We start from the raw sequence: 22,275 nt of genomic DNA, 5'->3' as shown, positions 1-22,275 counted from the left end.
GCGAGGCTCTCAGAGCAGCATGCTGGTCAGTGCAGGAATGTGCAGAAGCCTGCAGAGCTTTCAATGAACTATTTTTATTTGGCTGAAGAAAGCTTCTCATGAGCTGTTTATCCAAACTATCATACATAGACCAAACCTGGGAGTTATACAGTCTAAAGGGCTACTGCAACACTTGTAACATGGAGCAAAACCTCACTTACAGGCATTCTCTACCTTTGGAGGCTACTTAGTCAACCTTTTACCAGTCCCAATGTAAGTATTTAACCTAGTTTATAATTAATATTTTTTCCTCCTTCTTTTCATGTGACTGTTTCGTTCTGGCACCAATATTGTTGATGCACTTTGCAAAGCTTCTAAGGATCATTGGTCCAAGGACCTGTAATCCAGGGTTGTTAACAGCAAATCTAGTGTTACTAAGAATGAATGTAACCTTGAGCAGTGTAGAGCTTGGGAACAGTAGTATTCACTGGTGGTGTTTCTATCTAATGAAATGTGGTAGTTATACAAGGCATATGATGCCCTGTCTTCCCTCGTTATATCATGACGGATGGTTTGACTCAGGGAAGGAGTGTGTTGTATATGTGAGGACCCAATTTATAAATTCCTTAAGATAGCAGAAGTCATATGATCTGTTTTCTATGTATGAAGATTGTTAAGCTTACTTCACTGAGGAGTGAATAGGGCATTTCTCTTTTTATCTATATATATATATTTTTTTTTTTACTACCTGGATTATTTATTTATTTATTACCTGGATTAATTTCTACTGCCTGGTTAGCTCACAGCCAAGAGCTCAAATGCCTCACCTGAGATTGAGCATTGTTGGTCTTTCTAAGACAACAGGAAATTCTTATTCTATTTCTAATAAGATAGTAATAAAGCAGTTCATACTACTTGGCCAAGAAAATGAGTTGATAACTGGTGAGACTGGAACAAGTTACCCAGAGAAGTTGTGGATGCCCCCTCCCTGGCAGTGTTCAAGGCCAGGTTGGATGGGGCTCTGAGTAACCTGGTCTAGTGGAAGGTGTCCTTGCCCATGGCAGGGGGGTTGGAACTAGATGATCTTTAAAGTCCCTTCCTGAAATGCCACCAAGGCGAGGAAACCTGAGGGAGGCCTTTAGTTTGTCCTTCCTGGCTTCTCTGATGAAGGCAGAAGATCTGTCCACATGGAGGATAGAAAACTCAATATTCCTCTGCACTAAATTTTACCTGGGGTGGGGTTGAGAACCTGACGTGGCACTCTGCTACAACTCAGCTCTTCCCCTGGCGTTCTCCATTTAATAGAGAGAGTGCACAAAACTTGTATTATTTACTCCAAACTGCTGTCACAGAGAGAAAAGTACAACCCCTCCTCTTCTAGCCTTTTCTAATTCTCTTCAAGCTTCTCAGAAGTACTTTTACTCAAGCTTGATACTTGACATGTAACGCAATGTGAAAGTACTTTATTTTTATGCTTTGGCTTTGACTTTATATTTTTTTGGAATTAGGCTGAAGAGTTATCACTGATACTTGGAAAGTCCTCTTTCAGTTCTTCTCACATCAGTTTACGCTGCTACTGATACAAAAAGACTAAGAAAGGGAAGCAGAAAACCACCTATAAGCCACATCGCTTTCATGTTTTATAGATCTTATATTCACCCAACATTTTAAAGTATTTACAAAATATGTGACATATAACCATTTATGAGATACTTAAAATGACTACTTTTATCATACTAGTATGGTAATATAACTAATAGCAGTCTACTTCCAAATATGATAGAATGTTATTTTTTTCCTAGAGGGCTTTTTTCTTATCCACAACATTTTATTTGCTATGTACTTTCAGAGTTCTATATCTCAGGATCCTGTAAAGCAAGGGGGAATAGCCTTGTTCTTTTTTGCAACTCTCTGTCAGGTGTGGCAACAATAAATAAATTAACAATGTGTAAAAATCCTAATCTCAAATCTCCTGAAATTGGAAGTTTTCACTGGTTTTAATGAGATTCCAAAAAGCTTAAAATGATAAGGAATGGGGGAAAAAAAGAAGAATAAGCTCAAAGCACAGGTTGCACTATGTTAGTAAATATTAACTGTTAGATCTTTCAGTTTGCAAAATGAATCTGGATGCTCTCTCAACGTGGGAAAAAGCTGGTAGCCCAGCTGTGAGAAACTGCAACTCCTACTGCCACAACAGCTGTCAATAAACGGAAAAAGAGGAATAGCCTGAAGGTGAAAAATTACTTTGATAAAAAGGACTTTCAAACAAAATGATGACAAGAAGAGGTTAAGAACAGGAAAAAGAGAAACAGTTCCTGTGGTATTTATAGAATGTACAGGAGGTGGTACGTTCTTTTTAAGTGAATAAGACTACCCTAAAGAACTACCTGCCTTAATCGTACACTTCTTCTGCAAATGGAAAACAGCCTGAACTCCTAATAGTGGCAAATATTTCTGTGAAAATGGATGTTCGTTATACTTACTATCAAGGAGACTATTTTGATGCACTATTTTGTTTTTATCTAAAAAACGCATTTTTGAGTCTATCAAAACTGCTTGTAAGCCTATGCCACGTTCCTCAGACTACACAATATATGTCAACACAATCCATGGAGACAGTGACTGGCTGTGTCAGTGTCCTCTGTGTGTGTGTCTGTGTCCACGTCTCTGGGTCTCAGCTTTGCCACGGGTTGAACCTGCAAAGGGGAAAGCAGCAGCAGTGTCCCCCAGCCTGGGCAGAGCCCTGGGTCCCCAGGCATGGAGCTGGACTCCAGCAGCCGAGCAGGAGGGTCCTGGGCCAAGGTGCTGGAGGAGGCAGCCGTGCTCCTAACATCACTTAACATAGGCGAAAGTAAGGTTAGAATTCCCAAAGAAAAGGGAAATCAAAAGAATTTAAAAAGTTGTTTTTCTGCTGCAGCTGCATGAGAAAGCAGGTTGCCATCATCTGCTGACTACCCAAAAGAACAACAGTACGGTTTTGTCAAGGCAGCCTTTATTATTGCCCATGATCGTTCCACGTGTAATGTCCATGTTACCAAGCCCTGAACATTTGCTGATCCCATGGCATTTTGCATATGAGCAGGGGCTGATAACTATGCTTTAAGGAGCAAACACCAGTGTCCAGGACAAATTCTAGCTCAGATGTCTTCCTGTACTCTCTGTCTCCCAATGTATATCCTACAGTGCTATGAAATATTTCTGTGCAAGAAAAACTGGTTCAGTCATATGAACAGGTATTACATCCACATATTTTTGAAAGTGTTGAAAAATTGAGAGGATGTAAAATGCCAGATACTAAACTGGCTTGAGAATGGAAGTGAGATCTTGGAAAATGACTGAGAAAATTGAAAAATGCCAGTCTGATGACAGTAATTTCATGTAAAGAAAACACTGCATATTGAATGTGAAAGGACCTTTAAATCTAGCCAAGAAAGAACCAGTGCAATAAATACATTCAAATGAGAAATAAAGCACACACTCAACAATGGAGGAAATTAAGCAACAATCCAGTACATGTGAAGTGGTGGATTCACTTTACCTCTTGAAGTTTTCACAGTAAGACTGAGTGCGTTTTTCATCAGTAGCACTGATGGAGCATCAGGGTGAATTATAAGTCTATGAAATGCATGAGGTCACAGCGTACAATAAAACTTTGCTTTTAAGCTGTAGGCCTTTGTTTACCCACAGAATTCCTGGTGGCTGAATTGCAGGAAACAAGAGGGAAAATAAAACCAAAATAAACCGAACATTTATCAAAGGAGATGAAAAATTGAAATGGGTCCTAACACAATAGTTAGAAAAATAGTAACAAATGTGAAATAAATTGAATGGGCAAATAATTATGTTCTCAGATGCCTACATATTCAGATATACCAGTGTAAACTTCTCCGTGTGAACAGATATATATTGTACCCTACAATGAAAAGCATTACCTGCAAGACCACTTTAATAGGAACAACTCTTTTAACACAAAGAAGGGAAGAACTGAATTTACAGCAGCAAAGGAGATAGATCTAAATAAATCTAGCTGCTTGGTGGGATGAAAATTTAACTTGTGAATCAAAAAATACCTTAATTCTGCATTTCTTTTTTAAATAGCAAATTAGAGTTTATTTGTTTCCATAATTAGTATTGGGCATCTTTCAAAGAGTCTTTTCCAAACCTACTACTTGTTATCATGAACCGGTTATGACTGAGGTATGGGCGGCAAGGTAACTCGTGCAATCCTGTGCCCAAATGACTGAATATCAGTGTGGCATTTCTGTGACCATCAATGCTGCTATGCCCTTGCCAGTGCTGCTTAGGGAGCTGGGTGCAGTGGGAGCTTTGGAAAGGGAAAGTCCTTTCCCTTTTGTGTTTTCCATCAAAAGAGGCTGACTCCAATCAGAGGAATCCCATCCTTCTCAGAAAGTGCAGACAGCCGTTATCCAGCTTGTCATGTTTCCAAGCTTTATGCCTCACCTGGGCAGTTTCTCCTGATCCAGAAGCCCCAGGCTAACCAGCTGCCATCTTCACTGATGCTGGAGGGACTAGCTACAAGGAAGGAAGGAATATACTTTTGAAGGAGATTCTATGAGGAACTGTGAGCAAAATTGTTTTGGAATTATTTTGGAGGCAGTAGTCTGCAAAAATTTTTTATAGTGGCACCTTATGCATCACAAGAAGGCCAATGGCATCCTGGCCTCTCTTAAGAATAGTGTAGCCAGCCGGTCTAGGGAAGTGATCGTCCCTACGTACTCGGCACTGGGGAGGCCGCACCTTGAATACTGTGTCCAGTTCTGGGCCCTGCACTTCAAGAAAGATGCTGAGGTGTTGGAGTGAGTCCAGAGGAAGGCGACCAAGCTGGTGAAGGGTCTGGAGGGTATGACCTACGAGGAACGGCTGAGGGAGCTGGGGTTTTTTAGCCTGGAGAAGAGGAGGCTCAGAGGTGACCTTATTGCAGTCTACAACTACCTGAAGGGAGGTTGTAGCGGAGTGGGAATCGGCCTCTTCTCCCAGGCAACTAGTGATAGGACAAGAGGACATAGCCTCAAGCTTCACCAGGGGAGGTTCAGGTTAGACATCAGGAAGCATTTCTTCTCAGAAAGGGTCATTAGACATTGGAACGGGCTGCCCAGGGAGGTGGTGGAGTCACCATCTGTGGATATGTTTTTAAGAAAAGACTGGACATGGCACTTAGTGCCATGGTCTAGTAGACATGGTGGTGTCAGGGCAATGGTTGGGCTCGATGATCCCAGAGGTCTCTTCCAACCTGATTGATTCTGTGATTCTGTGATCAGTAAGGATAACAAAATTAAGGGACACCTCAGTCCACGAACTACTTAGAAATTCAGAACAAAAAAACGAAGTGAAGCTTCTAAGTATACATTAATAAAAAACAAAATATAAGTTATATCATTACTTGTACAGCTCTAATCTTGGCCTGCTTCAGTGCATTTGAACTATTCATGCAGTTGTCAACAGATGCAAGTTAAAACATGCTCTTCAGATCGTTCTGTCTTGCTTGCTCCCTGAGAGTGTCCAGCCTAAAGCCACTTTTACCAAATACTGGGCCATTCACTGGAACAATTCTCATATAAACTCCATTAAAACAAACAAATAAACAAACTGCTCAGCGATCTACATCCCCAAAGACAACACTCTTGATCTAAAAACACTTTTGAGGAAGTAACTTTAGTTCTTTCCTTTATAAGTTGGCAAGTTTATTATCACCTTCCTTATCACACCAACAGAATGGGAAGGTCCCACAGCATGGCTGCAGCCACGGCTTCCACACCACATTGTACAAGGACAGTTGCTCTGGGACTGGGGTCAGTGTCCTGCGATGCTCTTCTATGGCTCTTGCAATCTTCCTTATTACAGTGTCAAAGAGGGGCTCGGTGTCAGCTGACAGAGGTTTGGCTTCAGAAGGGTCTCGTGAGAGATCAAACAGCAATGGAGGATCATGATGGGTCACACCTTCCCCAAAACATGGACAGAATCCTCTATCATAACAAGCCCCAGCCCCGAGTGGACGGAAGATGGGGGTCACATAATGAGCCTTCCAGATGGCTCCAGCTGGCAGGAAAGAAAGAAGTCTTGCAATGACACTGGTGGTTATCACAAGGCATTAGAAGAGTAAATGTTTTTCTAGAGTTCGTTTCTGGTTACACTTCAGCTCTACACTTATTAGTTGATATGGTATTGTAATTTCATTTAAAATTTAAGTGCTACAGAATGAAACCAATAATGTAAAATGATTTCTGATGTTTTGAAATTTCTCCAAAATTTTCAGCAAGTATAAGTTATCGCTCACTTTGGTTTTTATGAAGACATGAAAAAAAGATTTGAGGTTTCCATAACTTGCTTCCTTGTTAAAGCAGCAGAAGGACAGACAAAGGGCTGAGGCAAGGACTTATCCATGAGAAGGGAGTGCTTGAACTCCCCAGCCCTTGCATTCAGACAGAGACGTGGGTGAGACCCATCCTGAGCTCCAGTAGCCTGCCTGGCATGCCATATGCCTTGAAGCCATGAACAAACACTTTGTGCCATACAATACAGGCAATACTAGTAAGTTCTTTACCACCTTACACCTGGAATGACTTGGAAAGCTTCAATCCCAGAAAAAAAGTGTTAGACAAATGTGTCCTCCCATAGATTGAAGCTAATTCTTGGGAAAGAAGTTCTATACTCACTGTCCTTCTGGTGCCACCGCACAGCATGTAAGTGAATGCCACAGTAATGAAACAGGAACTCGTGCTCTGAGTGCTCAACTGTTCCTCGCAGTAAAGGCATCAGATCCCGGCCATCAATTACCCTAGCAGAAAAAACGGAGACCATCAGACTGGGGTGAGCTGTACAGGACTGCGTTCCTTCTGCACACCTCTTGCTGGAACTGGCAACTCTGAACAAGGAAGATGCTTGTAGAAGATTGCAGGTGGGTGCTGAATCACAAATGTAGAGAAGAGGTGACTGAGATGTGGTAACATTTATGTGACTAGAAAAGGAGCAGGAGTGAAAAAGAAAATGTCAGACTCTTAGAATGTGTTTCCAGACTAGATTTTAAGGAGGAATAAAGACACTGGTGTTTGTACCTGTCCTGGGGTAGTACACCTCCAGCCAGATGAACTACTGTAGGATAAATGTCCATAAGGCTTGTGGGTTCATCGATAACTGTGCCTGCAGGTAACACTCCTGGCCATCTAAATATCCCTGGGACACGGATTCCTCCTTCCCAGCCTCCCATAGCTTTTCCACCTTTCATTAAAAAAAAAAAAAAAATTAAAAAAGTTTCATTTAAAATAAAGAGAAATTTTAGACAAATGTTATTGTGTTATCCTAAATTAATGTTACCTTTATGAGCCTTCTTTACCCTTTTGTTTTTACTGCTAAGCTCCTTCTCAGCATCAATGAAAGTGCGTTCACTATATCAGACCCCTCGAATGACCTTACACACTTATTCCCTTCTATTGTGTTACAAATACGTTGCCCTGTTAGAACTCAGTGTGGATAAAATTTCCAGGCGTAAAGTGATTTCCCAGCCTGGTCCTCCTCTCTCTTCTACAATCTTGTAACACACCTGTTGTAGTTAAGGCAAGGGTTCAGATGTAAAATGCAACTAATATTTAGTGACAAGTTACACAATCGTAATAAAAATTAACTTGTGATCAGTTGCCTCATGAGGAAATGACAGTTTGAGAATTCATGCTTATAAGGAACACCTGCACACGCTAGCATTGTCTACTTTTTTAAATATCTAATTAGAATGAGACAAATTTGCTTTGATAAAAGACTGTTACTCCTTGGGCGTACAGTCTTATCTAAGCTTTAGGGGTGTCCTGAGTACTTTATCAGTTGTTGCTGGGTTGTCACCATCCCTGACAGCTCTTACCTCTGTATATTCCATTCCAGCCACCCAGCTGCATTGTGCCTTCTTGTCTTTCCAGCCATCCGCCATGATCAGAGGCAAAGTAAACTAGTGTGGTATTTTTCAAGCCTTGCTTGTCAATAGCATCTAGAACCTGGCCTGTAAACACAGGAATATGTGTGTATTAAAAAGCAAAAATGTGGCTTACACTACATAAATTTTAGCCTCTGACTTGTAAACATTCATCAATGTAATTTCTTATGTATGTAGGGCTGCTCATTGTTTAAAAGAAGAAATTTTTAGGATCAAGATTTGTAGTTGTGATTTCACTGTCTATAAAAGCACAGAAAATTTGTGATGTGCTGTAACCCCTTTACCCCTTTATTATTAGTATTATAACAAAGGAGTGCAAGAACCGCAGTCACAGACCAGAAGCCTGTATTGTAAAGGGCAGAAGTGCTGTGTGCTGTAAAAATATGGAAAGAAAGCGTGATCCAAGGCCCCAAAAGGTTAGATTCTGCGTCAGTGGAGGCCATCGTGAGAAATGAGGAAAAAATGTAATGTACCTTATCTTATATTGCTTAGACCACAGTTAGTATTTGTATTAAATTACTGGCTGGATATAAAGTGCATTAATAAAATAGTTCTTTTTTTATTTAAAAGTTGTTCTTGAGCTGTTTCTGATGTTCTTAGTTATATTTGTGGTGTTTAATTGTTTGACAGGTTGGTTTGAAAACCAGTTCTTTCTGTATGTGTACCTGATTCTTATCCCTTTTGCAAATGTGACTAGTTTTCCTCCGCCATGACTAGGTGATAAATAATTCTCCTTCCCCTCCAAAAAACAGGCTGAAAAATAACATGAATCTAATTTCTGGGGGCATACCAATTAACATTTCCGAACATTTCTGGATTTATGAATGAGGCTGAAAAATATTCAGTACTCTGCTGAATGCAGCAGTCACAGAGAAACGGCCTGCTGGTTTACACCTGGAATTAATTGGCTTATCAGCTATATCACCTTCTGATGTGTCCTACTTAGAAATAGATAAGACATGACCACAAGAGGCTGAACTTACCTGATCTTTAATAATCATAGAAAACTAAATAATTCTCACTTATTTAGTAAGAAGAGCGGGAGAGCTCCTTGACAGGAGCCAAGGGGACATAGTTAAAAGTGGTACACACTAGACCAGAAGAATTGAGTTGATAGAAAGACTCATTTGGTCCAAGACTGGAGAAAAGAAAAAGCCAACACTGTAAGTTAACAAAGCTCATACAAGATTGACAGATGTTTGTGAAAAGCTTAGGACTTTTTTCCTTCTTGTTTTTAATTCTGTTCCTTGTTCTTTTAATAACAACTGCATTTTTATTATATATTCAGACCTGGATATTAGGTAGTTGGAGACATTGTTATTTGCCACGGTGACTTACCCACCATCCAGTCCATCTCCTCTACATTGTCTCCATATAAACCATGGCTGCTCCTCCCAAGAAACTTCTCTGTGGTGAGGAGAGGGGTGTGGGAGTGTAAAAAGGAAAGAAAGAGGAGGAAAGGCTTGTACTTATTTCTGAAAAAACAGAAATCAACACTTTGTTATTAGAGAGGAAGGTTCTCAATACATACAGAGGTCATTTGTAATGGAAAATGGTATTATGATTTGCATATATACATATTTCAACAATCACATCAGAAACATCTCACTTTGCAAGGTATTAGAACACAGTGATTAGGATCTGTCTGATAAAATAATGTTTGGCTTATATAAAATGACCCTCTTTTTTCCGTGAATCATAGATAGAAAAGTTCCAGATTGGAGCTCCACTTTCTGCTCTGCAGACCACCGCTGCACTACTGAAACGAAGGCAGCAGCTTCATCTACTGCCAGCTGTTGCCCACTTATCAGTCCGTACAATAACACTACATCATAGCTCTAGTTCTCCTTCCCTGGCCCACACATGCATTTCTGCCATTAGCTGCTACACCTTAAGGCTGTAATGTTGGTCTCATTGATAGAAGTACGTATTTCCTCAATATAGCCTAGAAATATTCAATTCAACCCATGGAAATTTGGAAATGTTATGAGCTTTAGTGAAGCTAGGAATAACAGACATCCTTAAGCAGCAGCTGATTTCTTAGTTTAATAATATGATATCATTATTAATAACTAATAATTAATAGGCATAATAGTACTTATAATCCTATATAATATAAAAATTATAAAACTTCACACGGGAAAGTGCTGTTTAAAAGTTGAAAGGCATGCAAGAACCAGAAAAATTGTGATCAAAGGAAACACACTTTACCTTTCAATGAATGAAATGGACTCTCTCAAGATAAGGGACGTAGTCCTGTCTGTCACCATTGGCTGCTCAGTAACTTCGTGGTTTCTCATCATAATGCAGTTCCAGTATCGCACAAACCCATAGCTTGAGAACCAGGATACAAAGAACAGGAGACTAAACCCAGCAAGGCAGGTCAGCGTTTTCCAATGGACTGAAATCAAGCCGGTCAGTCTTCCTAGGGCAGCGGTGAGTGTAACAAGGCAAATCATCTGAGTATAAAGCCAGAGTTTCCTTCTAAAGACTCTGTCCATCTCTGGTGTTTCCGTTGGTTGGCAGTCACTTATTAGCGTAAAAGGCATCCCATAAAAATAGTCAAACCCGTGTTTTAAAGGGTGATGACAATGGTCGTTGCGGGATTCACAGTTAACACCTTGATGCCACTTCCCTGAAAATACAGATTATTAAAATGTAAAGAGATAATATTTAAAAACGGGCTTTTCCTCATATAAAACATTTCTCAAAAAATGTTTTTTTTTTCCTACTTGTGATAACTTCTTCATCCTACACATATATACCGAGTATGTAGTGATATAATGGGATATAATCTTACAATTGATGAAAGTAAACCTCTACAAATTATAAATATCCATCAGAGTTATTGATGCTTTGTACACATATTCATGCCCTGTAGCTTTGATCAAACATAAAAAGTTGGACTATAAAGCGAACTAGAAACTGAGAAAAATTCAGATTTTCAGAAACGAGCAAAAATGTACAGCCTTCCTGGAGACCTGTCAGGTATGAAATAGGAGGAAGAAGTCCTTTTGTAAGCACATGGCAAAATAACATTGTTCTGTTATCTCTTGACCTTCAAGGTGCTACACAGACTTGTTTCTGGAAAGTTTTGAACATCTTGGTGTCAGGACTATGGCAACACTCAACAACGTGTTGGTGCCAGACTGATGAGGGAAGCAGTGGATAGCATGGTCAAGTAACTGGCAGCTCATCAGTGGGTTTGGCAGATAAACCACCAGATCCAGAAGAACTTGAGCTCAGGAGATCAGGATTTCTCATGAAGCTGTACATATGTAAGTAACTTTGCTGATAACAATATCTCCGTACACTGGATGAGAATAATAGGCTTGGTTTTGTAAATATTTTTGCCATTTATCTGTATTTCATCAAATTTTAAAAAATTAAAGCCACCTTCTTTTAAATACTGAAGTCTTCATATATCAAAAGCAACATCTCAACCTTTTGCAATACAATTTGTTCTTTATTATCAACATATGTCCTCTATTATGATGAATGGCACATCAAAACCATGCTTTTGCTTCACCTCCAGTCTGTTCAAACAAACTGGTTAGACACTTACATGGAGACATAACAAGTTGGCTCATTTGGCTCAAACACTGAGGCATGTGAATATCTGAATCAAGTGACCAAAATCTAACTCTCCTCAGAGAGATGCCATTTAATTGCATTTTATGAACGCTGATGTAATGCAGGCCTTGGATACCAGATCTACAGATAAAAATGAACTTTTAGAATTTTACTTGAAAACTAATTTGCGACTAGTTCTTATTGTGGAGTAAGGAATGGTGCAATTACAGAATGATATTATCCTAAACAAATGGTTCACTGTGTTGCCAATACATATACTAGCAGCCAACCCTGAGCAGGTTTCAATAGAATTGCTGTGCATTACAATAAGAGAAGAAAAAACTGCTACAGATGAAAAAAAATGCTGCTTTTTGGATATAAATATAAAGAAAGAGTGGAAGTTCTATTCTTGGTGGATGAATTGCTTTCAGCTAAAATCTCTACTCAGTTTACCTCTTGACATATTTAGAGCCAGCTATGGAATGAAAGAGGTTTGTGATCAATACATAGATGCATTGGTCATAAATACAGGTGCAGCTAAAGTATCCTTGGACTTCAGATGCACCCCAACACCTACATCTCCAGCTGAGGTCAATAAAGGTTTCTGACATGCTACAAAATACTCAAATCTCCAGAAGATAAAATAAGTGTATAATTAAGATAAATTAATCTTTGAAGGAAAATGTTACACATCAGCTTTCTGACTACAAAGAATCTGCAAGCGTTTCCCAACAAAATGTCTCATTGTCACATCAAGCTGCAGGTTATTAATAGGATTTAACTTTGCAATTAAACTGGTTGTGCTCAGAGCAAAACAATCACAAACCATTCAGGTGAGACTATTTAGTGTTCATTCAGATGTGGTGATGTGCTTAGAAGTTTGGCTGGATGGCTGAGCCCAGAGAGTGGTGGTGAATGGGGCAAAGTCCAACTGGCGGCCGGTCACTAGCGGTGTTCCCCAGGGCTCAGTTCTGGGGCTGGTGCTGTTCAATATCTTTATAGATGATCTAGACGTAGGGATTGAGTGCACTCTCAGCAAATTTGCAGATGACACCAAGCTGGGTGGGAGTGTCGACCTGCTGAAGGGTAGGAAGGCCCTACAGAGGGGTCTGGACAGCTTAGATAGATGGGCTGAGACCAACGGCATGAGGTTCAACAAGAACAAGTGCCGGGTCTTACACTTCGGCCACAACAACCCCATGCAGCGCTACAGGCTGGGGGAAGAGTGGTTAGAAAGTGGCCTGGTGGAAAGAGTCCTGGGAGTGCTGATCGACAGCCAGCTAAACATGAGCCAGCAGTGTGCCCAGGTGGCCAAGAAGGCCAATGGCATCCTGACCTCTATTAAGAATAGTGTAGCCAGCCGGTCTAGGGAAGTGATCGTCCCTCTGTACTCGGCACTGGTGAGGCCGCACCTTGAATACTGTGTCCAGTTCTGGGCCCCGCACTTCAAGAAAGATGTTGAGGTGTTGGAGCGAGTCCAGAGGAGGGTGACCAAGCTGGTGAAGGGTCTGGAGGGTCTGACCTACGAGGAACGGCTGAGGGAGCTGGGGTTGTTTAGCCTGGAGAAGAGGAGGCTCAGAGGTGACCTTATTGCAGCCTACAACTACCTGAAGGGAGGTTGTAGTGAAGTGGGAATCGGCCTCTTCTCCCAGGCAACTAGCGATAGGACAAGAGGACACAGCCTCAAGCTTTGCCAGGGGAGGTTCAGGTTGGACATTAGGAAGAATTTCTTCTCAGAAAGGGTCATTAGACATTGGAACGGGCTGCCCAGGGAGGTGGTGGAGTCACCATCTCTGGATGTGTTTAAGAAAAGACTGGACATGGCACTTAGTGCCATGGTCTAGTTGAAAGGGTGGTGTCAGGGCAATGGTTGGGCTCGATGATCCCAGAGGTCTCTTCCAACCTGGTTGATTCTGTGATTCCGTTGTGTAAGATTTCTTGCTTCATGACTTGAATGTAAAGTTGTTCTTTTATTTTTTTTGTGTCATTTATCACCAGTGCTTTCCATGCTGCAATTAATCAGAATCTGTGAATCCGGTTAGACTAAGTGATGCTTTTGGTGTCTATAGTGTGATTTTAGCTGAGACGCCCACAGGGAAAATTCCAGCCCATTTTGCTAGCTAGCTTCCAGGAGGTATGCAGCAAAATCTCCCTGCAGGGCAATTCCTTTTGCAAAGTAGAGACAAATCTGATTGTTTTGTTGGTGATTACATGCTGAAACCAAGCTGAAGCACGTGGCTAATAGACGCAGGTTTTTTATGAGCTGATTAAAACAACTGAAATAATATCGCTACAAAACTATCAGAAGAAGATTCAGTAATACAGAACTTAAAATTCTTGGAAGCCCTCGTTTCGTATTGTCCTGTATGGTTTAGATTTATTCTGCTGAATGAATACAAATCCATTCCTGCAGACACTTTTATTAGAAAATTCAGTTTGTTTGTGCAGCCAGTATTTTTATGTGACAGACATAGATTTTGGATATTGACATTTAGATGCTCAGATGAGGTAGGGCAAATAGCTGAAAATTCAGCTCAGGAATGTTTGTATTTTATCAGTCTATGGGACTATGTGACATATCTAAGATAAATAATTATTTGAAACTGGATCATGACCAAAAGTTACAACTGTATTAAAAAAAAAAGTCCTATAAAATATAAAGTAAAATGGAATGCGTATTAATGCCGAAGGAGACAATGTTTTGTGGGTTGTACTGAAATCCTGGTGAACTATAGTGGCATGGTGTAATGAAAGAAAAAATAATTGCTTTGTTTCTGTTTTTGAAAGGCCAAATCCTGTGATATTATGAACTGGCTCTATTGTTTTAAGTAGTAGCTGTTCCCTTTTATAGTGAATCTTCTCTGAGCTGTGTAAAGCATCGTCATGCATATTTAAATGGCACTCATGTTTTTATTTTTTATGAAATAGCATTGGAATAATTATCATAGACCTGGTAGAATAGTATTCAAGAAATATTAACATATTTTCCAATATATATTTTAACAACCACAGATATGCCTGAAAGCAGGTCAACAGTAAAGATTGTTCTCTTTATCAGATGTCTGTTCTTTTAAGAGAGATTCTTTTTGGTTAGGATTTCTTCTTATAAGATGTTCTTAAATCAGGAAATAAAAATATTGCAACTGAGGTATGAGCAGTGGCTAAATAAAACAAGTGATTTGAGTGAGACGTGCAGGTGAAACACATTCTAGGCCATCTTCAGGAGTGTCCCCATACCTATCAGTCCTGTGCTGTAGCCTTGCTGCTGCAGTATTTTGGCAAAAGTGGTTTCGTTTGGAGGAAGACCTCCTGAGCCGCCATTCCAAAAAATAACACGGTAAGTGTTTATAGCATCCATCCCTAAAAATACAGTAATAAACAGTCTTAGTAAGTATAACTGGTAGAGTACTTTTATCAAACATACTTTCTTGTTTCCTGATTTCATTGATATTATAGTGTTAAATGTTTAGCCTGATGCTGTTTGTTTGGGGAAATGAATTTAGGACTCTGGACAAGATGAAGGAAGAATTAAGTCTCTCCATTATGTAATACCTATCCTTCTTTGTATCTCATACTGAGACATTTTATTTTATTCAGAACAGCACAGTTGTGTAGAAGCTTTTATATGCCACGGTGGCATCCAGGCTGTAAGAAGTGCACTTAGTGTGACTGTGAGGGCAGGGAGGAGAGTAGGGAGACTTCAGCCCTCTGTCAGCCTCAAACTCCAGCTTGCATAAGGCTGCCTGGGAACTCAAGATTTCCCTGCACAGTGGCATGGCTTGTCTCTGACTTCTGAAACCCACAGAGTAGCTATCTAGCACTGCAATCTTCTCCTCACTTGCAGGTTTACACTCTGTTATTTAGTATTATATACTGGCATAACCCCAACGTTATGTGAAGTACAATCTGTCACGGAAGCGTTGAATGTCACTGGCCCTGTTGTTATAGTGGGAGAGAGTCTGTACAAGTTCATGTGCGTTTTCAAGCTATCTATTTCGGTGGGAGATGTCATGATAAAAGTAGGATGACACATCAGCTTCAAAATGCCTCGGCAATGAAGGCACTGAAGATCATTTGCAATAGAACAGTTGTTAGAGAGTCACTGTTAGAAACATGTAGAGCTATTTATTTTTCATACCTCTTAATCTCAGGGATGCAGTTTGACGGGATAGTATTTTTTCTTCAAAAACAGAACTGGGAAAAATAATATAGCTGTCAAACTTTTATTTCATAGGACAGATGAATTCTGACACATAGCTAACAAAGCTTTCCTGTAAATGAGTCGTTCTATACCTCGACTGGAGGGAACAGACACACATCTGCATAGATCTACTCTTGTCCCTGCAGGGCTGAGCCGTTTCTGGTATCTGACCAGTAGTCACCCATGACAGAAATTAATCTAACTAGTGCTTTAGAAATGTGTTATTATTATTCATGTTCTGTGTAATGACTTTTTTGAATGTAACAATTTGTACTAACTCCATTCTGGCTGCAATCTGTGCAATAGAGCACCAAAATGCAACCGAAGTTGCGAGCTGAGGGGGAACAAGCCGCTCTGCAGAGCTGGTTCTTCTCTGCCCCAGGTCGGTGTGTTGTATCCCATAAATCTAGATGCTACCTCAAAGGTACTAGACCCAGCTGGTGTGTCTTTGTGTGCCTCAGTGAGGGATGACTTGTCTGTGGCACCCCTCCTATTTGCACACCCTCATTTCTTTTGTGCCCATTGTATCACATTGTTCCTTCAGCAATAAAGTGGTGTTTAAAGGGTGCTTGGTTTTGCAAGACAAACCTGATCGGAGAGGATATCTGCCAGTGAGGAAAGCTGCTCTGCTGGGGGTGCAAAGTGGAGCTGCAGCGATGTGTTGGGTCAGTTTCACTCCTTCTTTTGCCAGGCGATCAATGTTCGGGGTCCTAAAAATGCAACCAGCACTGTCAGATATCATTCAGAGGGTCTTCAAGGAATGGAGATGAGGAATAATATACTTATCTTTATCTTGGGAAGTTTCTTCTATTTGAAGATGGCCAGGAAATATTTTATTGTTTTATTTTATTTTAATTTTCTCAAGTGATGGGAAAATACTTTTTTTTTCTTTCTTCAGTAACAATCGCTATCTGGATAAATTTCTAGCCAATAATTCCTTCTTGTTTCCCAAGTCCTGTGAAAGGCCTTGCAGAAATGTACCCCACTGCTCTTGAAAAAAACACTAATGCCTTGGGGATGATGCTATGCTGAAGTGGAGGCCGGGCCATGCAGAGCCGCATCATCTACCTATGATCATCAGCTGCCTATCAGAAACTCACTGGCCAGTGCTGATCAGGGTGAGATTCTGAGAACTTTGCTGGATGAAGGCAGTGATCATACCAAATTTGATTTTGTTCAAAGAAGTGGCAAGCTGTTAGGAAGCCAGCAGGCAATACCATGGCATGATTTTCAAAGAGAAGGCAAATTCTATCTCCTTGGGTCTGAAAAGAGAAGTATTTCCTAGTAACATAGCTCATTGCAGTGATTTATACTGTATTTTGATGTGAGACTGGGAAAAAATGGCAAAACTGAGTTAGATGAGGTAGTGAGGCCTAATATGTTGAAAGATGGGACAACATTTTGATCTTCAGATATGTGTAAGAGCTTAGCATTTCTCAATGTCAGGCAATTAAGGAACACACAAGAACGGCTGACATATTCCCGCAGTAAAGCAGCTCGGGATAGCAGAGCTGGCCCTGGGAATGCCCCGTAGGCTGTGAGATAATCCTGGTCGCACTTTACATTTACCGTTAACGGCACCCATGGGAAATCCTCCCATTTCTCCAGGAAATTAACTTGAAGAGAGCTCGAATAGCTGATGATGGGCAGAGGATTGCAGTCTTACATTAAATAACACACCAGCTCTGTTCACTGTTGTGCTCAGTTTCCTTACCTGATAGTATCATTCCCATAGCAACCTACATCCCCTATGCCGAGGTCATCAGCCATCAACAGGACAATGTTTGGCTGTGTGACGATGGAAAGCTGTGTCAGTGGTGGCTGCAGAAGCAGAACAAAAATCAGGGGTGTGACCAGGGACGTCCTGAAACACAGAACAAGGAAAGAAGCCAATGACCTGGCCATTCATCACTCCCACTGCAAGTGGCTGAAGACCCTCCTGTGTGAGCTTGGCTGCAGACCAGGCCGCTCTATGCCCAGACATAGAGGATGTGTTTAATTTTGGTCATTGACCCAAACAGATGTCACGAAAAGGAAAGTGTCAGGACCATAACTTTAAAATCTCCTTTTACAATTGTTTCCAAACTTCCTATGAGCAGTCTCAGTTGGGAATTTACATGTGACAGATGACATGTAAGTTATTTTGGTTTAGTGGCTTGGGATGATTTTAGAAGTTGGTCTGGGAAACTGAGAATGGGATCAACTTCCTCTGACATCCTTTGCGCTCAGACTGGGACATTTGTGTTGTGAAAAAGTTAAGAACAAGAAAAACAAACAAACAAGCAAAATCACATTGTGAGTATATTATCTAGAAAAACAACTCCACTATTTTATAATGCGGTATTATGTCATTATTAAACTTCGCTCTCTTTACATCTAAGTAAGATATAACAATAATTCATGAACTTTTTTCTTACCAATAAGATGTTAGTTGCCAAATCATTTCTGCATTTGGAGTGTTCAGATCCTGCAAAACCAAGAGAGCGAGCCTTGTGATGTTTGCATATTCCTAGTAGTCACTGCAATAAAAATAGATAAAAAACTTAGTCAAAGCCTGTCAACATTCTCTGTTTTATTTACTTCAGTGCATCTCAGATCAGACCCTAAATGAAGAAGAGTAAAAACATTAATGTTATTTTTATTGCTAGCACTTAATTTCTTAGAGGATTTTTTCTTTTTGTGTAGAGAAGTTTATCTTAAAATAGCAAAATAATTCTCTTTTTTTTACACAACTCAGTTTACTGTTCAGAAAGGAAGAGAAGAGCTTTTTGAAATCCAGTCCTCAATATTATTTATTTTTCTGTAATCACAGAGACAGTAGCAGCCTGCTGCTTCTTCACATAATACGCCAACTTTCCTTTCAGGCTTCTAAGAGATATCTTTACAGAAGATATCTGTAGTTGTAGAAATTCTAGTCATTCTCTTCCAACAATGACATTTCCTTAGGAGTCACTGAATTTGTGATCTCCTGTTGTTTGACTCTGAGCTGAGCTTTTTTTCTTCTTTATATGTGTCAGATTTCAGGGTGTGTCAGATTTCAGGGTGTGATGCTCTTTTCCCCCTCTCTGTACATCTTTCTGCAAAGGTTCCTCTGGGCCTTTCTCTTTCACTGCCAGGAGAAGACAAACCATTTAAAGGCTTTGAAGTAAGGGCCAAATGACCTTGGTTCAAAGGCTTGAAAATAGACTCCTTTCAAATTTATCCCATGTCTGACTGAACTATCCCAAGTGCCTCAATTTTATAAATTATGTTGGTTTTACATTTTGTTTTCCAGAAATGATAGTATTTAGCAGCTTAGTTAATAACCATAGTTCTTACATTTTATTCATCAACGCTACAGGCCTTAATGGGAAAATTTAAATTTCTATGCTTAGGAAATTGGTATCCAAACAGCTCTAAACACTTATTTACAAGCACCAGTGCTGATGCAGCATCGCTATCAACAGACAAACTTAGTTTCCTGCAGTTGGATTTGTGCATTTGCTGCATCCTAAGTGGATGATATCCTAAGAATAGGAAAGATACTGGAGGACACCTCAGCCATCTTATACATATACATACTATGTATAAAACAGTTGCAATAAATGGGAGTTGGAAATATTAAAATTTAATTGTGTAATTCGTTGTCACTAACTACCTGTACTTCACAGTAGAGATAGATACACTGATTCAAAGCACAAGCTGGTGCTCAAGGCTGAGTTTCCTCAGAAGCTGCCTGTAAAATAACAGGTAATATATTGAAAACAGTTACTGCACTGACTAATGTTATCCCTGTCAAGCCATTTCCTTAGTGAGGGGTGATGGGAGTCAGGTCAGGGAAACTTTAGCAGTGTTATAGAAATTTTCACATAATTAATGTAAAAGTTCTTATGAGTTAGAGAGACAAGAATCAATAGGGATGAAATAGAATAGTGAATAGAATAATTAATATAAGTCTATCTGAATAAACACAGGTGGGCTTTCACAATGCATGAATATTGTTCTCAAAGCTCCTTGTGTAATCCTGACCTAGGACTGAAGAAATCATCAATCAAAGCTTAATGAGTAGCTAAGCAGGAGTAGGCCTAGAAGTATTACCTTCTGATGATTTTAGTAAAGGGGATGTATGGTTAACCTTTTCTTTACCTTAAAAGAAATATAGGACACTTAGAAATAAAAATTAGTATAGATAAGGTTTTAAACATAACTTCAGTTGTTTTTAAGGTTGAATGTTTAGGAGACACTGGCGGTGGGAACTGGACTCTGATCAACCTGGATCAGGACGGGACGCTGATCACGGCAAGAACATTAAGGACGCCGATCACAGCAAGAACATCGAGGACGGGGTGTCGGCCGGAGTCGGAGCGGAACCAGAACATAAAGATCAGCTAAACAATAGAAAAGAATGGACTTTTGTGGACTCTTGATGAAGGAAGAAAGAGGAATTGAAATAGTTAGTGGATTATTAACAGAAGCTTATGAAATGTTTATGATGTAATTGATTATTAGTTTCTATATAAACCGGTAGTGAATTTGAGTCAGGTACCATTCACTGCGGTGGTGGTCCAACTCTGAGTTGTTAATAAAACCAGCAAACCTAGAGACCCGGACTCTGCCAATTTTCTTTAACAAGCAGCTCGAGTGGGAACAAGAGGGACAGCTTGCCCTGTTCTTCTCCTTTCTGAGAAGTTGTGCGGACCCCAGGTTCCTGCACTGCAGCTGGGGCAGCACCAAGCACCCGCCGGATTCAGCCACCAGCAGCTTGGAGGATGCCTTTTTGGGGACCTATTTGGGACCACTTTTGCCGAAGTGACACTTCAGCCATGCTGCAAGCAAACTGTCCACTTTGCTATCTGAATTGAATTCGGCTTAAAGCAAAACTCCTCCTTCTCCCATTATTTAACCCCCCCAAAGTAATTTAGATTTTATCCTTCATTCATTTTAATAATCCAGGGAGGTATGGCTTGCATATATTTCATATTTTGCTAACTGTTTTCCTTTACTGATTGAACTTTTGTAATCTGTCTTTACTTTTCTATCAAAATTCTCACAATATACTGAAATCCCAATTCAAGCCAGTTTACATAGATAAAATATTCATAATTTTAGATACACTCAGATACACATTTCACAAAAACAGTACCCATTTGTGCCATCAGTTTGGCAACACTCAGTGAAAGATCTTGCAGGTAGTTCTATTCAATCTCATACTGTTCAGTCTGTGAAAATGTCTTGTAAAAATTCCTATTTTGTAGACTTGATATAGATACAATAAAAGCCAGACTCATGATAACAAGTTGCCTGCAGCTGGCTGCTCTCACTTTGTATGCAGGCATGTATAACAATAATGTTGTTGTAAACGGAAATGCCTTTTAAAGACTTTCTCAAGATATTTTTATCTACAGAAGCAAAAAAAAAAATTTCAAGTGCCCATTAAAATTTTCCTGTGCATTTCCCAACATAGTAAGGGAGGAATACAGTACCTGGTCAAGTTACAGTCAAAGCAGGCAGTTGGTAGACTGGAGCGTGAGCTTATTTTCAATCAACTTAAAACCGTTCCAAATTTTTCAGCACAATGACTGCTGCTACAGCACAGCATCTAACATCTGTTTCTGAAAGCAGTCCTTAAATCTGCCGTAGCTGCTCATGCGCACTTCGCCGCAGGAAAGCCGTGTTATACTGGAGCTTGCAAGCAGCTGGATAGTCTAACTTATCCCAGAGTCCCTTAAGCTGCACGTCCCATTGCTGTTTGCACAATGATGACATTCATACACGCATGAGGGTTGGGCTAGGGAACACCAGGAATGTAGCCAAAATGCTTTCTGCCCAAGCGGCAGTTTCTCAAGAGAAGGGAAGGACCTCCTTCAAGTCTGAAACACTCCAATGAAAGGCACTGTAAGTAACAGTTCCCATAAACCTCTCCTCATTTCCACCAAGGAAAACAGAAAATTGCTGTACTTACGAAGCAGCAATTCTTTGTCTGTAGAAATAGAAGTTGAGCAAATATCTTCACTTTATGTCAACCCCGAGTGCCTGCAGCGATAAGATCATCTCTGTGCATGCAGTGAGAAGCAGCTTCAGGATGTGGGGAGGAAAAGCCAGCAAGAGACCTGAATTTGCTTTTTCAGAAAATGAGTCATTTGGCTTCACTTCTGAGCACTGTCTGTTTGTAATCGTCACTCAAAGGGGATAAAACGAGGTTACATGCTGGCTAAAATGCTTGCTTTTTTGAATTCTGTTGTTTGAGTCCTGTTGTACCAAGTGTTGTGGGAGAGCATGATATACTATCAAGCAGCAGTCTTGCTTTACTGTCAGAATTTGCTGTGTTTTCATATCTTAAAAGAGAAGGGAGATGTTATTATGAGTTGGTGGTTCATCACCAACTGCAGTGCTCAGGCTGGTTTGCTAGTGGAGCACCTCTGAGGCAAGTTACAGCAACATAGGTGATCCCTCCGCTGCTCTCTCCCACCCTAACACTTCCATGCTGGAGTGGTTACAGCCCACACACGGAGAAGTGATATATCTGGTTTTCCTTCTCTCGGTGCCTGCTTCCTTATCCCCAGCCATGTTATAGCATCTCAATCTGTACCTTTCGAGTTCCCAT

The 22,275-nt window shown here is 40.3% G+C and overlaps 1 protein-coding gene across 1 annotated transcript; it reads right to left on the bottom strand.

Moving 5' to 3' along the window:
* Positions 1-5,665: 5,665 nt before the first annotated feature.
* On the bottom strand, positions 5,666-21,722 carry LOC137676068 (arylsulfatase D-like). Its single transcript, XM_068422585.1, has 11 exons — positions 21,634-21,722; positions 18,110-18,211; positions 17,407-17,556; positions 16,281-16,402; positions 14,729-14,851; positions 10,130-10,553; positions 9,257-9,393; positions 7,850-7,984; positions 7,053-7,215; positions 6,654-6,775; positions 5,666-6,036 (listed from the first exon to the last, which is right to left on the bottom strand). Exons 2-11 carry the CDS (start codon positions 18,133-18,135, stop codon positions 5,666-5,668), a joined length of 1,773 nt encoding a protein of 590 aa, XP_068278686.1. The 5' UTR covers positions 18,136-18,211; positions 21,634-21,722.
* Positions 21,723-22,275: the final 553 nt, after the last annotated feature.

Source organism: Nyctibius grandis, chromosome 2 (genome assembly GCF_013368605.1).
Source record: "Nyctibius grandis isolate bNycGra1 chromosome 2, bNycGra1.pri, whole genome shotgun sequence".
Classification (NCBI taxonomy): Eukaryota; Metazoa; Chordata; class Aves; order Nyctibiiformes; family Nyctibiidae; genus Nyctibius; species Nyctibius grandis.
This window is presented reverse-complemented; position numbering and strand designations above follow the sequence as displayed.